General features: G+C 35.1%; 1 protein-coding gene across 1 annotated transcript in view; it reads left to right on the forward strand.

Moving 5' to 3' along the window:
• The window catches only part of nid1a (nidogen 1a), a 37,207-nt gene extending 21,677 nt beyond the window's left edge, over window positions 1–15,530 (forward strand). The window contains exons 13-20 of the mRNA XM_039648635.2: window positions 2,559–2,783; window positions 4,437–4,606; window positions 7,882–8,008; window positions 9,013–9,184; window positions 10,503–10,660; window positions 11,439–11,562; window positions 14,361–14,473; window positions 15,035–15,530. Of these exons, the coding sequence (XP_039504569.2) occupies window positions 2,559–2,783; window positions 4,437–4,606; window positions 7,882–8,008; window positions 9,013–9,184; window positions 10,503–10,660; window positions 11,439–11,562; window positions 14,361–14,473; window positions 15,035–15,165 (1,220 nt within the window). The 3' untranslated portion in view covers window positions 15,166–15,530. The remainder of the gene's footprint in view (window positions 1–2,558; window positions 2,784–4,436; window positions 4,607–7,881; window positions 8,009–9,012; window positions 9,185–10,502; window positions 10,661–11,438; window positions 11,563–14,360; window positions 14,474–15,034) is intronic.
• Window positions 15,531–16,509: the final 979 nt, after the last annotated feature.

Raw genomic sequence — 16,509 nt, forward strand, 5'->3', positions numbered from 1 at the left:
CTTGAAAGAAGTCTCTTCTGCTGCTCACCAATAGACCATTTTGTAAGATGTAAACAACACTGGTCCAGAAGCACTTCCTGTTTCAGTTTGTAACTGTTTTCTTTATTTCACATGTAAAGAAAAAATCTTAAAGATGTTTGTTTAACTTTTTGATTCATTTTTATATGTTCTGTTGATTGTATTTTATCCCAGCTTTTATATAGTGTTAAAAAACTGAAACAGGAAGTGCTTCTGGACCAGTTTTGTTTACATCTTGCGAAATGGTCTATAGGGCTGTCACTTTTGTGAAAAAAAATCCTGTTCAATATTTTGAGACAAGTGTTAATTGAATTGATTTTCCATGTCTAAAGACGTTTCCATTTTCAACACCAAATATAGGCAAATCCACGGACACCTAACAGGCATTAGGAAAAACATAAAGACGTCAGCAATATTTCTGATGATTTATTGGCATGAAGTTTCGTGCACAATGACAAACAGGAGCGCAACATTCAGGGATTGAGATTAACACCCTCGACTCACTAAATGCGGGTAAAAATGAACTGTGGCAGGAAAAATCACGAACCAATTTGGCGTTTCTATGTTTACTCACTTTGCTGGGGACGTTCGTTTAAGCCAAATCTGCACGGATTTAGCCCAAATACGCAACTCGTGATCCTCATGATACATTAAATACAGCGTATTACACAGAATCTGTGCATTTCTGGCTTACTTGATCACACACGTCACTACGCGACAAATAACGACACGCTTGTTCACTTTCATTGAAGTAATAGCGAAGATTAAACAGCGTTTGGTTGACAGAAAAGACATTGTTATTTTCCAGCATCCTACATGTTCTGTGTCCTGTATTGATCTGTCCACCTAACACACAATTTTGGTTAAAAAAAAACACAAAAACGTTAAAATTAATCGAGTTAAAGCTACAATACCTAAGATTTTATGCCGCTAGAGGGCGCTACATTCAAACCAACAACAACGGCTTTGCTTTTGCTTTGAATGATGGGAACTGTTGTTTTCAACTCCACCGTGGATAAATCAGTCAGACGGGAATCGTAAATTAGTTGTCATGGATGAGGTAAAGTTCGATTTCTAGAACTGTTGCGTTTAATGACATGCTTGTTTTTCATTAAACTGAAATAACCACAAGAAAAGTCAGGTTTAAAAGTAAATTAGTTATTATCACAGATGTTAGGGGAGAGCCGGGACAAAAACACTTTTCAGATAAACGTCGTTTTCTAAGATACAGCCAACGGTATTCGCGGTGAATATGACCTTACGATTTTTCACATCATATGCATAGACAACAAGACATTATAACAATAATACTAATTGTTTTGCATGGTTTACTGACATGAAATTTTAATACAGAACACGGTGTTACTCACGTCACCTGTCAAGTAAAACACACGCAAGATCGGCGTCTCTTTCTAGTTCGAGTTTTTCACGAAGTTCTCTCCATTTAGGAAATGCCACACCGATGTTGAGCTGGTTTAATTTCTCTGGGTCGTTCGGTTGACCCGTTCTTTGACGTTTGCGTTTATGAGACTCAGAACCAGGTGCAATCGCTAAAGAATAATTGTGCTCCATTCCATAACAAATGCGCGAAGCAAGCTGACGTTTGTCGCTTGATAGACGCTAACGCACAACTACAACTTCCGCATTTGTCCAGGACTACACGCAGTACGAGCGGAAACCGAGGTAACGCGGATATCACGCGATTTACTGGCGACTCCCAGCTCACATGCCCCGTTTCCTCGGTTAAAATCTCAATTTTCTCGCGATTTAAACATTGTTTGAAACATTTGGAATATTGTAAGTTATCATCTTAACTAAATATATAACACTGGCCTTGTGATTTTGGGATATTTTAATGCAAAAATCGTAGGTATTCCACCTTTAAAATAAAATATATGTTGGTTAGTCCGATCGATTGTGCAATCGGTTTTCCAAAGTAAAGTGACAGCCCTACTCACCAAGACTGCATTTATTTAATCAAAAATACAGTCAAAACTTTGAAATATTATTAAAATTTAAAGCAACACTAAGTACGATTTTTTTACCTTAAAATAATGTTTCCAAAATCGTTTCAGTGGTTCATCAAGTCGTGTCAGGGTGATCCTATATCTGCTATAACCACGCGATGTAAGATTGCCAGATCGGGTCGTGTTTCTGTAGTTCTAATGAGACATAAGAAAACTACAAATTTGACTGCTTAACGTCAAGCGTTACAATAGTCATTATTTCGTTTTTCTTCGTTTATGAAGTCGCAATACATCATACTGTCATGAAATCTGTGGACATCGTTCATTCCAAACCTGGTGCTGGATAAACAGCGAGTGTGTGTGTGCGTCAGTCGGCTACATTATTTACAACAGCGGTAATGGACAATTCCACTTCCAACCTGTAGGGCGACCGCAGAGGAAAAGTTACTTGGTGTTGCTTTAAATCAGCTGTTTTCGAATTTGATTATATATTGTAAAATGTAATTTATTCCTGTGATCATCATCAGTCTTCTGTGTCAAATGTACAGGGTTAAGTGTGTGTGTTTTGTTCAGACCGTGAGAAGACACGCTGCCAGCTGCATAGGGAGAGCATTCTGGGCTCTGGGGTTGAGCCTCGTGGTTCTCGTCCTGTGCCCGGTCAGTATGTGCCGACCTGTGATGCCCAGGGCGCATACGACAGCATGCAGTGTCACGCCAGCATTAGGCAGTGCTGGTGTGTGGATCGTGATGGACAGGAGATCTCTGGCACTCGTTTGGGACCCGGACGCTTTCCTGAGTGTGAGTCCTCCTTTACGCATAGGCCCTGTTTACACTTGCTATTAAAACCCCTTAAGTGTCACCCACCCTTTTTTTTAATAGACTTTAGCTGATAATTTCCTCACCCCCATGTCATCCAAGATGTCCATGTCTTTCTTTCTTCAGTCGAAAAGAAATGAAGGTTTTTGATGAAAACATTCCAGGATTTTCTCCATATAATGGACTTCAATGGGGACCAAACGGTTCAAGGTCCAAATGACACTTTCAGTACAAACCGCAAACTGTTCAAAGGGCTTTAAACGATTCCAGACAATGAATAAGGGTCTTATCAAGCGAAAAAAAAAACGCAAAGTTTAAGTTTTATAAGCTCAAATGCTCGCCTTGCTCTGTTCTGTGATGCACGTTCGTGACTCTCCCGTTCGAACTCGTTCATCAAAATGAACAAATCTTTTTCCGAGTCAATTCGTTCATTTCGTTCGTTGAATCAACCAAATGACACGAAAAAAGATTTGTTCATTTTGATGAACGAGTTCGAACAGGAGAGTCACGAACGCGCATCACAAGACAGAGCAAGGCGAGCATTTGAGCTTATAAAACTTAAACTTTGTTATTTATTTATTTATTAAATGAGCGATCGTTTCGCTTGATAAGACCCTTATTCATCGTCTGGAATCGTTTAAAGCCCTTTGAAGAGTTTGTACTGAAAGTTTCTTCTGGACCTTGAACCGTTTGGACCCCATTGAAGTCCATTATATGGAGAAAATCCTGGAATGTTTTCATCAAAAACCTTCATTTCTTTTCGACTGAAGAAAGAAAGACGTGGACATCTTGGATGACATGGGGGCGAGTAAATTATCAGCAAAAGTTTTTTTAAAAGTGAACTACTCGTAATTCAAGAATGTTTTAGAATATAGACGTAAGATGTGTCTTGTTTTAAATAAGACATTTGGCAGATTTTTTTAGAAGTGAAATAAATTAAGAAAGTGACATAAATTATAGACGTTTGAGTATATAAAAATGATAACAGCTCCTCTGTAATTTATCACCAAATATGAAAACTAGAGATTGTAAGCTTTCAAATGATATATAGTTTGTCAAGATTAGTCTAGGATATTACTGTTTTAAACATGTAAAGGCTCGGTGACGCATAAGATGCACTTTGGTCGATCTGATCTCGAGTGGACGACGCTAAATACAGGTGGAAAACGTTTTGAGCTTGTCCACTTTCAACCATTTCCAGAGGTAGTTGGAAACACATTCGACCGGATTGCTTATTTCATCCATTAGATCTTTTAAAAGCCCATACATGTACACCCATAAACCCTCCCCTCGAAGAAATCAGGACTGAAGTGTTTGAAAAAAGACAAGATCCGGATTAAAACAGGTGTAAACAAGAGTCTCCCTTGTCTACTCGTGATCCGATCAACCAAAACACATTTTAATACCAGCTGTCCTAGGCTAGTAGACCCCAAAATATGGACACTTTAAAATATATATATTTCATAATTCCAAAACTTGGAAGTGTGTGAAAGTCCCTTGGTTGAGAACCACTGGGAAAGTACCTACATAAGCAGGTTTTTGGTTCAAAGCTAATGTTTTTATTGCCACATTGACCATTTTCTGTACATATAGGTAGTGAATTCCCATCTCATTTTATATTGATCTGTTCCTCAGGTTCTGATGATGAATTTTCCGGCCCGATTAGACCAACACCCAACCCAGACGTTAGTCCTTTGCCTCCCGGCAGTCACATCCTCTTCACCCAGAGCGGGAAGATTGAGTACGTCCCTCTGGAAGGTCATGACCTGAAGAAGAATGAAGCCAAGACTGCGCTGCACCTCCCGGTAAAGCTTTAACCCAGTGTAATGTGGAAGACGAGAGTTAAAACTAGTGATGAGAGAATCAAATCTTTTTGAGACTTTGAATCAATTGCTTTGCAATATGATTCACCGTTTCAAAAGCCAAGTGATCAGAACGGTGTAAAAACATGCATAAAAACGACTTTTACAAGTTGAAAGTGTAATCTATCATATTACATGTAATCAACAAATGTGTTATTTTATTAATTTGTAGAGATTGCTTTGTTTGTTTCATGGAGACATTGGTTAAAGGATTAGTTCACTTTTTAAAAAAAAACTTTAGCTGATAATTTACTCACCCCCATGTCATCTAAGATGTCCATGTCTTTCTTTCTTCAGTCGAAAAGAAATGAAGGTTTTTGATGAAAACATTCCAGGATTTTCTCCATATAATGGACTTCAATGGGGTCCAAACGGTTCAAAGGTCCAAAGACAGTTTCAGTGCAAACCGCAAACTGTTCAAAGGGCTTTAAACGATTCCAGACGATGAATCTAGCGAAACGATCGCTCATTTAAAAAATAAATAACAAAGTTTAAGTTTTATAAGCTCAAATGCTCGCCTTGCTCTGTTCTGTGATGGGCGTTCGTGACTCTCCTGTTCGAACTCGTTCATCAAAATGAACGAATCTTTTTCCGAGTCAATTCGTTCTTTTGTTCGTTGAATCAACCAAATAACTCGGAAAAAGATCAAGGCGAGCATTTGAGCTTATAAAGCTTAAACTTTGTTATTTATTTATTAAATGAGCGATCATTTCGCTTGATAAGACCCTTATTCATCGTCTGGAATCGTTTAAAGCCCTTTGAACAGTTTGCCATTTGCACTGAAACTGTCTTTTGGATCTTGAACCGTTTGGACCCCATTGAAGTCCATTATATGGAGAAAAATCCTGGAATGTTTTCATCAAAAACCTTCATTTCTTTTCGACTGAAGAAAGAAAGACATGGACATCTTGGATGACATGGGGGTGAGTAAATTATCAGCTAAAGTTTTTTAAAAAGTGAACTATCCCTTTAATCAGGCCAATCTGTTACTGTAATCTCCTATTATCACTGTGAAACAATCTATATTGGTAAAAGCGCCATATAAATGAAGGTGACTTGACTATGTAGAAGTGCTTGTGTGGAGTGTGTTTAGGCTGTTTTGCTCTGGATATTCACCCAGAAGTCTTTGCCCTGATTCACTCCCTGCTGCTCGGAGGCTCTGGTATGCATTAGTGCAAAGCCTGGTTAGGGATGTTAGCAACGTAAGAGTGAACGTGTCACTGTGGTTTGTGTTCAGCTCGTAGTTTGTCTCTCTCGGCTGAATTGTTGATAACACGGAGCCAGAGAACTGCTGGGGGAGTTTTAGAATTGCTTAACTCTGTTTTTCTTGGAAATGTTCGTATGAGAGAAATTGTGTTTATCGGAGCCATATGCTGCCTCCGCTGATTACATAACCTCCATCGGCATTTAGCCGTATGAATGTGAGGAGAGATTCCAGGAGAAGCAGAGCAGACTATTTACTAAAGAAAAGGATGTTAGCATGCATGTTTTCTGCAGACGCCATGGACTGGTACTTAGGAAGTGTAAAAATGTACATTACAGTTCTAAAGAGTGAGATTTTTTAATGCTTTTCATTATGTAAAATACAGTAAAAACATCAATATGGCGAAATATTTTTACTATTTCAAATATCTGTTTTCTATGTGAATATATAGTAAAATGTAATTTATATTCTGTGATCAAAGCTGTATTTTTCAGGATCATTACTCCAGTCTTCAGTGTCACATGATCCTTCAGAAATCACTCTAATATGATGATTTGATGCTCAAGAAACATTATGATTATTATTAATGTTAAAAAAACTTCGTATTTGTGTGTAAACCGTCATATATTTTATTTTTCAGGATTCTTTGATGAATAGAAAGTTAAAAAGAACAACATTTATTTGAAATAAAACATTTCTCGATCAATTTAATGCTTCTTAGCTGAATAAAAGGAATTATTTCTTTCCAATTTTTTTTTAATGGCAATGTATTATTAAAGTATACATATTAGTGTAAACAAGTTGAGACATTGATGCTCATGCTATAATATTAAATTTTCCTGCTTTTTTTAAACTGCAAATATGTGTTAAAAACAGTGCATGTTCTCACATAATCTATTAATGCATAATTATGCATGTTTACTGTATATCTATGCTAGTTTACTGTAACTTTCAGCTCCAATAGTGAAGCGCACACAGCTCTATTTAACATTTTGATGGTTAATAATATTAAGCATCTTACATTTCAGATAATATTGGGTCTGTTAGTTTATATTTCATTATCTTCCCAAAGGGAAACTGTCAGCTATACCAAAGACTTTATGTATAGGAAGACGGTGCACTCTTATTACTTATGAATGGGAGAAAGTTAGTTAGGGCTTAGTTGGGGATATTTAATATTTAACAATATTATTGATCTGTGTTGTACCTCTTTCATGTTATCACTGTGAAGCTGCTTTGATACAATCTGTATTGTGAAAAGCGCTATATAAATAAATGTGACTTGACTTGACTTGAAAGTGCAATATGGCGGAATAAGTCCCGCCTTCTAAATAAAAGAGCCAATCGCTGAGTGATAAAGTCATCGCATCACTTGCAGCTGCTGTTAGACGCGCACATTGGCTGGTCCAGCCTGAAAAAATAAGCTTTTTAAACACTATTTGAGCATAAGAAACAACATTTATGGGACTGGTCACGTCAGATTTTGTTGCTGATTTGAAATATGTTATTTAATTGTGAGTTCGGCAAGCTGTTTTTGAGATTTCAGGATTCCCCCATTGAAATAAATAGGACTTGGTCAATCATGAATGAAACACTTTGATATACAGTACATTATAAGAAATGTCAGCGCTTCAGACTGTTCAAACAGTCCCTGGTTATTTTTCCAATTGAGTTTGTTTAGCTAGACATTTGGCTCATGCACAAGGTTTGTGTTTTCATCTCTTGACTCCTGAAAATGATTTTTTTGGGTTATTGTGTGCAGCGCTGTAGGAAATCATAAATCTGAATGAATCTTCATTCCCATCTGCTCTCATTTATTGCTCACATGTTAACATTTACTGTAACGACTAACATCAGTGACGCTTATTAAACAAGGGGAAATTCAACCATGCGTTAAAAACAGTCGTTTGACTCATGTTTTGTCTAGACGGCTCCCCGAGGTAAACTTTAGTGCCGTGTTGTGATCTTAAACACTTCCATGCATGTTTGTGAGATCTTTTTATTGTTTTTGCAGGAGAAAGTGGTGATTGGGATTGCTTACGACTGTTTGGAGAAGATGGTGTATTGGACAGACATCAGCACGCCTGCCATCAGCAAAGCTAATCTACAAGGAGGACAGCCCGTCCAGCTCATTAACTCAGGTAGAGTTCATTATGACTCGTCCTAATGCGTGATTCAGGGGAAATTTTAATGTTAGTGTACACTGGTTAAAATCATCTCAAACTTAAGGTGAGCGATATTTCAAAAATAGATATTTTTTTTTGCAAGTACCACAATCCATAATCTTTTTCATGTTGGTTTTAAGACTAGGGGACCTATTTTAATGATATATATATATTAGGACTGTCAAATGATTAATTGCGATTAATCACATCCAAAATAAAAGTTTGTGTTTACATAATATATGTGGGTGCACTGTGTATAATTATTTTATATATATAAATACACACACATGCTTGTATATATTTAAGAAATATTTTCATGTATAAACTGTATATAGATTTATATCTAATTTATATTATATATAAATATAAATATTTTATATATAAGTAATATTTTTTTCTTAAATATACATGCATGTGTGTGTTTTTATATAAATATATATATATATATATATATATACAAAATAATTATACACAGTGCACCCACATATATTATGTAAACACAAACTTTTATTTTGTATGTGATTAATCGTGATTAATCGTTTGACAGCTCTAATATATATATTTATATATATATATATATATATTAGGGCTGTTAGTTAAACACGTTATTATCGGCGTTAACGCAAACCCATTTTAACGGCGTGCATTTTTTATCGAAAAATTGGAGATTAATTGCGATTAATCGCGAGTTAACTATGACATCAATAGGATTAATCGTGATTAAATATTTTAATTGTTTGAGAGCACTAATATATATATATATATATATATATATATATATATATATATTAGTGCTGTCAAAATCTTATTTTTAAAAATGAAATAAACATTCCATAATGATAAAACGCACATATTTCTGTTAGCTGGGATTGAACTGCAACTGATATAATGTTCACTGTTACACAATACAAACCATCTCTCTGTAAAGGCTGATCGTGGAGACATTTTAATCATTCACACACCACTGTCTCTCGTTTCAGATCTTGGCAGTCCTGAAGGCATCGCTATTGACCATCTGGGCAGAAACGTGTTCTGGACAGACTCCATGAAGGACAGAATTGAAGTTTCCTCATTAGACGGATCCCAGAGACGTGTCTTGGTTAACACAGACCTGGTTAACCCGAGAGCTATCCTCACTGACCCCACCAATGGGTTTGTTGCATAAATTGCTTAGCGTAGCCTTACAAGTTTGTTTTCTTATTTAAAAAAAAAAAATTTACACTGGTCAACTGGGCATAAAAACGTAGATTGTTCTAATTCAAATCAGAAAAGTAAGACTACTTATTAAGCCACAGGGTCTAAAATTAACTCTTCAAATGCGAGGGGAAAAAAAATTTTCTTTAAAAATTTGAAAAAAATATTTCTTTAAAAATTTTTTAAAGAAAATGTTACTTTCCTCCCGGATAGATGTAAGAGATTTAATAATCAGGGCTGGGTAAAAAATATTGATTTCTCTATATTAATCGAGTCTCATTTTTACGAACCGATAAAAATCATCCTGTCTTCATTTGATGAATGAATGGAACATTATAGAGCGCATCCCATCCAATAAATCGCAATGATCTTTGTGACTATTATTATGAAATAAAGTCTCAAATTTCAAATTGCGTCCATTTTCTTATGAAATTCAAAAACATAAAGAGTGTTTTGTCAAGAGAAGCTGCACATGATCTTCTCTTCCGCCTTAATAATACCAGTTACAGCGCCAAATGAATAATTTATTTCTTTTCATTTCCTTTTCCTCTTCAGAACATGGTCATTGATAACAGAGCTTATTTAAACAAAAAATAATAAAAACAAAATCTCAGCATGTTCAAAATAGAAGAAAAAGAATATAGGAAAAAAAAGGAGAAGGAAGAAGCTAACTTATATTTACCTTCCCCTTTTACAAATCTAGATTTGAAACGGCTACTGTTCTCTCTTTACAAAATATCATAATTTATCCTTTTTGAGAAACAAAAAAAACAAAAAAAAAAACGTAATCATTTGCAGTACATTTTATCTAAAAATAAGTCACACAATACAATTATAACGTGAAAAAGAAAAACAAAGAAAATAGATTAAAAAAACCCCACAAAATGTAATCAAATAAACATGAGTGAACGTCTGAAAGTGTGTTAAAGATAGAGTACAACTTATCCAAATCCGTATCATGTCACATGGAATCACTCAATCAGCATTTCAACCGTGCAAAGACGTCAGTTAAACAGCTTGTAAACATCACATTTACCTCAGAAAAACCACGTGACCATAAACTTAGTCAGTTAGTCAGCTAGAAAAAGTAACTCTAGAGAGGAGATTTTTGCCAAATATATGCACCATATTACATATTATAATTTTTAATGTTATTCAATATTTAATGCATGCATGTTTGAATAAATCTCCGCTTTGTTTATATACTTATTCTTGACATTATTTCTGCAGTGCAATAGTTGATGGGAAGTGTTTTCAATGTCTGTTTCTCCATCAGCTACATCTACTGGGCCGACTGGAACAGGGACTCCCCTAAAATTGAGATGGCCTACATGGACGGCACAAATCGGAGGGTCCTGGTCAAGGATGACTTGAGCCTCCCCAACGGTTTAACCTACGACCCTCGGACGTCTCTGCTGTGCTGGGCGGATGCCGGTACGGCTCCAGTTCAGAGAAACATTAGGGGCTTTCACACTGGAGAAACCTTTTCATAGTTCCTACAACTATTTGCGGACGTTCCCGGTTTTTGTGGTCAAAATGAACACAGATTGACCTGAAAATGTAGTAGTTTCACCATAAATGCATTTAATTCAATACTACTTTTCATCTTTTTACTTTAAAACCAGGGTTTTAAGCAAGGAAAACCCATATTTTTCTCCATATAATGGACTTCAATGGGGTCCAACAGTGTCATGGTTGCCCTTTGAAGCTGCACTGAAACTCTCATTTGGACCTTGAAATGTTTGGACCCCATTGGTTTTTACAGCTCATGAAAACCTTTTCACAATATGCTAGTTTTGAATTTAGGGTTTTCATAAGCTGTAAGCCATAATCATCAAAATTATAACAAATAAAGGCTTGAAATATCTCACTTTTTTGCATGTAATGAGTCTATATAATATATTAGTTTCACCTTTTAATTTGAATTACTGAAATAAATGAACTTTTGCACGATATTCAAATTTTTCGAGTTTCACCATGACAATTTTTAATGGTAACATCAGACATTTGGCATTATCAGGACACAAATATTACTTTATTATACACTATATTCAGCATTATATATAGTAGTTTAATGTACCATTGACACTTTTTATTTTGGGTGAATCATACACAATAGAGTGTCACTATCCATTATATTGTGGCATGATATATTGTTACAGCCCTAATGAAATGCTTTGCTTTGTTGAAATGTTTGGTGTTTTTGATGCAGGTACACATAAAGTGGAGTGCATGAATCCGCAGCAGGGCAGTCGGACGCAGCTAATGGAGGGAATCCAGTATCCCTTCGGATTGACTACTGATGGAAAGAACCTCTACTACACTGACTGGATGAGGTGAACCTTCCCTTTAACAGCTTTATGCTTCTGTATCTGCAGTCAATCATTTTATCCCTTAAAACTCCCATTTGATCACCAAAATGACATTTAAGTGGTATTTCCTTGAAACATTAATCATTCCTAAAAATATCTTGAATGTAACTCGACACTCATTTAGTATGCGTGGTTCTATGAATATGCAAATGAGCCCCGCCTCCACTCACCCACCTTGACGATCACACGTTGATCTGATTGGTTACAAGGTCGTTTGTGACGTCAGAAACACCAGCGATTTCAAAGCGTGTTTTTGAAACACATAAATTGTCTTAAAGCATATTATAAACAACATTAAAAGCTTCATTTCCATCACACTTCAAGTAACTGAAATCAAGTGAAAGGTTAGTTTTTGAAAGAAGCCGTATCTGCTGACCAAGACTCAAAAATACAGTAAAGTAATATTATCTCAATTTAAAGGTGAACTATGTAAGATTATTGGCTAAAATACATTCTTTAAACGTTTATTGTTCATTGACTACTATCAGTATCCCATTAATAGGTTTATCTCACCCAAAAGTGTAAATTTTATTTATTTATTTGACAAGGACAGTGTACATTAATTAGCATTACCGCATTACATTAATTAGCATTAAATATCGAACAAAATAATGTGAAATCATCAGATTTGGTCTGGGCTTGATGGTGTTTGTTTGTGGTTCAGAGAGCAAGGTCAAGGTTCAGTCCACTAAACCTGTGAGCTCTCTGTTCTTCTGAGGCCTTGATGTGTGTGTCCGCGAGCACAGATTTGGCGTTTAACCCTGAATGTGTTTGCTATGCTGAGGTCGGGTCAAGAGGCCTGTTTCAAGGCTAGTTGCAGCTGTGTGTAATTTCACGGCCCGTCCAGTGGCTTCTCTCTGATCTTCAGGTTAGGTTATGTTACTTTTATTATACCTGTAGGTAAATTTGTTTTACAGTGCAATGACAGTACAAAAAACACACAACACGGGACACTGCACGGCACATATTTGCTTATTTTAGCGATCGAGAACAATGAGCGGAACAAAAATAACTCGTCAGCATGCATTACAGCAATGAGAAAAAATGTCTTTATCACGGTCCAAATGTTGTCACGTTCTGCTCCAATTAGTTGCATAAACTAAAGGATTTGTTTATGCATTATTATCAATGGACGGATCACAGTTTTGAGAAGAAAATTGAATTTTAGTTTAGCTTAAAGTCCCCCTGTGGTGAAAATCCAGTTTTTAATGTTGTTTACATGTCTATGTGGTGTTTTTAATATCCTTTAAGACAAACCAAGAGTAAATTCACAAGTTAAGATTATTTTTGGAGTATTTTCTCTTTTAACTTACTAACGAGCAGCACGCAACTCTGCCAGAGGAGTAATCGGGCTGATTGAATTAGATTTTAATGTTATTTAGTTTATTTTTGCATTAAATTACCACAAATCTTTACAGTATAGTAGGGATGGGACGGTATGAAAATTTCATATCACGATTATAGTGTCCAAAATAATCGTGATTATCAATATTATCACGGTTTTGTTAAAAATTTATGAAAGTGCTCAAAAAGAACTGATGCTCACACTGAAAACATTTCAACAAGTTTTATAATTGAAAATCAACAAACAACAAATAAAACGAGCCTCTCTATGCAGTTTTTAAGCAAGATTCTATAGACCCTTTTACAGTGGTAAACATGGTGACGTTTTTTTGTGGGCGGAGCTTAGGTGGAGGCAGAAAGATCCGTCAGGCCGCTTCACTAACGCTAGTTAGCAAGGATTGTTAGCTTGTTTTTTAACAATGACTGGAGAAAATCCGATATTATCTTAATGTGTAAGCTCACTCACTGTCCAGGACTGTGATTGTTATTTCCAAAAGTTATTTTTAATAGTTTTTTGTAAAACCCAAAATGACCACACCTCAGATTTGGTCCTCTTAAAAGGCTGAAAAACCTCCTGGACACGGTCACTGCCTTCCACCATTCCTTCTCGAATAGTAATTTAAAAAAATATTGCGTGCTGCGCGCCTGCGTCAGACTGGCCGACAGGATTCAGTGAGTTATTAAAATCACGATAATCAAACACGGTTTTAATGATAATTAAATTTTAAACGATAATACTAACCGTCAGTACATTTTATCACGGTTTATCGTGAAACCGGTTATCGTCCCATCCCTACAGTATAGTGCTAACCAATCATTGACTCATTTACGATTATCAAAGCAGTTATTTTCGATTAATCGTCTATGGAAATATTCCTCCTATTTGATCTAATTATTGATTGCACTGTAAAGTGCGTGCATGAAAAAATGCAAACAATATTGTTTTTAATACATCAAAAGTTTCCCCCAAACCTGAAATAGACTTTAGTTGTAATTAATATTTTAAGATTTGATGTTTTTTTTGCATTGTATCTTGCAATAAATAAGGTGATCAGACTCTGGATTATTGTGCATACACGTACATTATGGCTTTCGCGCTCCCTTTTAAATCACAAAAAAGTCTTAATAGTTTTTAATGCAAAATGCAATTCTAAGTTTCTCTTCTTTTGATTTTATTTTCCTTGTATGGTTAGCAGAGTAACAGTGCAATATAGTAAAAATATGAAATATTATTCCAGTGTAAATCATCTGTTGTCTATGTGAATATATAGTAAAGTGTAATTTATTCCTGTGATCAAAGCTCCAAATTACTCCAGTCTTCAGTGTCACATGATCCTTCACAAATCACTCTAATATGAGGATCTGATGCTCAAGAAACATTTATGATTATTATTATGTGTGTGTGTGTGTTGGATCAGGGGTGCTGTAGTCGTGGTGGATCGCTACTCTAGAAGAGAGGTCGATGACTTCCAGCCCCAGAAACGAACACGTCTGTACGGGATCACCACGGCACACGCCACCTGCCCATCTGGTACGAGTCCTCTTCCTCATGTGTTTCACTTCTTAAATAAAAAGTTCCACTTACAAAATAAAAATTTGTGTTTACATAATATATGTGGGTGCACTGTGTATAATTATTTTGTATATATAAATACACACACATGCTTGTATATATTTAAGAAATATTTTCATGTAATTACTGTGTATAGATTTATATATAATTTATAAATATTATATATATATAAATATAAATATAAATATAAAATATAAATATTTTATATATAAATAATTTTTTTCTCTTAAATATACAGTACATGCATGTGTATATATATATATATATATATATATATATATATATATATATACAAAATAATTATACACAGTGCACCCACATATATTATGTAAACACAAACTTTTATTTTGGATGCGATTAATCGCGATGAATCGTTTGACAGTCCTATAATAAACACAACATCAATACTCCAAATACAAAAATAAAGAAACTGTTATTACAAGACTTTTACCATTCAGTGTCTCTCAATGACTGATTGTCCTTCAACCATATGTTTTGACGTGACTTGTTCCCCATCAGGTCAAAACTACTGCTCGACCAATAACGGCGGCTGCACACACTTATGTCTGGCGACCCCTGCTGGCCGATCATGCAGATGTCCCGACAACGCTGTCGGACTGGGGTGTGTGGAGCGGGCCGGCACGAACTGAAGGAGATTCAGTCACACGACCCTTCATCTGAATCTGGTGTGAAGCTCCGTCCTGAAACATGCAATAAAGCCACACTCTCTATTAAACATCTTGAAATGCACCCAAAATGCTCATGGTGTGTTAAAGAGCAAATACAGGCTAATGAGGGCATTGTGAATATCTCTAACAACTAACATTATTACCCCGATACTGAGAGTATCCTTTCTAAACAAATAATGATACAATTGTGACATAACCTGACATAAATACATGTTTACACTTACAACTGTTCAATAAAATCATATTTTGTTTATTTAGCCTCGTCATATTTGTATATATTGTTCAAGTGCTTGTTAACTAATTAAAACTGTTTTTCTTTACTCGCACACATTGTCCAAACTCTCATGCTAAAGAGTCTCAGAAGGTAAATCGAGGTAAATAAAGCGCTTTTGCACAGGAACGGCCAGCAGAGGGCAACGGCAGCCTAAACATCTGATCAAAATATCGGCCCTCCCCAAACCGTTCTGGTTTTTCTTTTATTATCTCTGACTGTTCAGATCATTAATTACGTCATATCATTCTATTATTATAATACATTTAACAATGTTATCAAGTGTTGTCGCCACTGAAAAAATCATGAATTTCAGCTGATTTATGATAACTGGAAATGTAATAGAAGTAAATAAGTAGAAGTGATTAAATATAGTGAATTTAAAAAAAAACATTTAAAAATAGAAAAAAAAAACATTGTGTTCTTAAATTCCCTTTCTGTGATAATGGAATTAATAATAAAAAGTCTGAAAAAAACAAAAACATTTTGAGATGAAAGGGTATACAAACTAGTGCTGTCAAATCGATTAATCGTATCTCTCTCTCTATATATACAGTATATAATAAGAGTTCAGATGTAAAAGCCTCTAAGTGCCATTTGAAATTTTCTTCTAACATTATCATTTTTATCAAGCTTGTATATTTAAGTTCAGTGATTTCACTTAAATGGCAATGTTGATTACCTATTAATTGTCATTTAAGTGAAATTACTGAACTTAAATATACAAGCTTGATAAAAATGGTCATTTTAGAAGAAAATTTCAAATGGCATTTAGAGGCTTTTGCATCTGAACTCTTCATATATATATATATATATATATATACAATTTGTGTGTGTGTATGTTTGTTTATATAATATGTGTGTGTAAGTATATATATATACATATATATATATATATATATATATATATATACTTATTATATAAACAAACACATACACATATATATGAACTTTTATGTTTGATGTGATAAATCGATTTGATGACACTAATACAAATATTTTTAATTATTAGATCAAATACATGCTCATACAAT

The sequence above is a fragment of the Pimephales promelas genome, chromosome 11, assembly GCF_988280905.1.
Source record: "Pimephales promelas chromosome 11, fPimPro1.hap1.1, whole genome shotgun sequence".
Taxonomy (NCBI): Eukaryota; Metazoa; Chordata; class Actinopteri; order Cypriniformes; family Leuciscidae; genus Pimephales; species Pimephales promelas.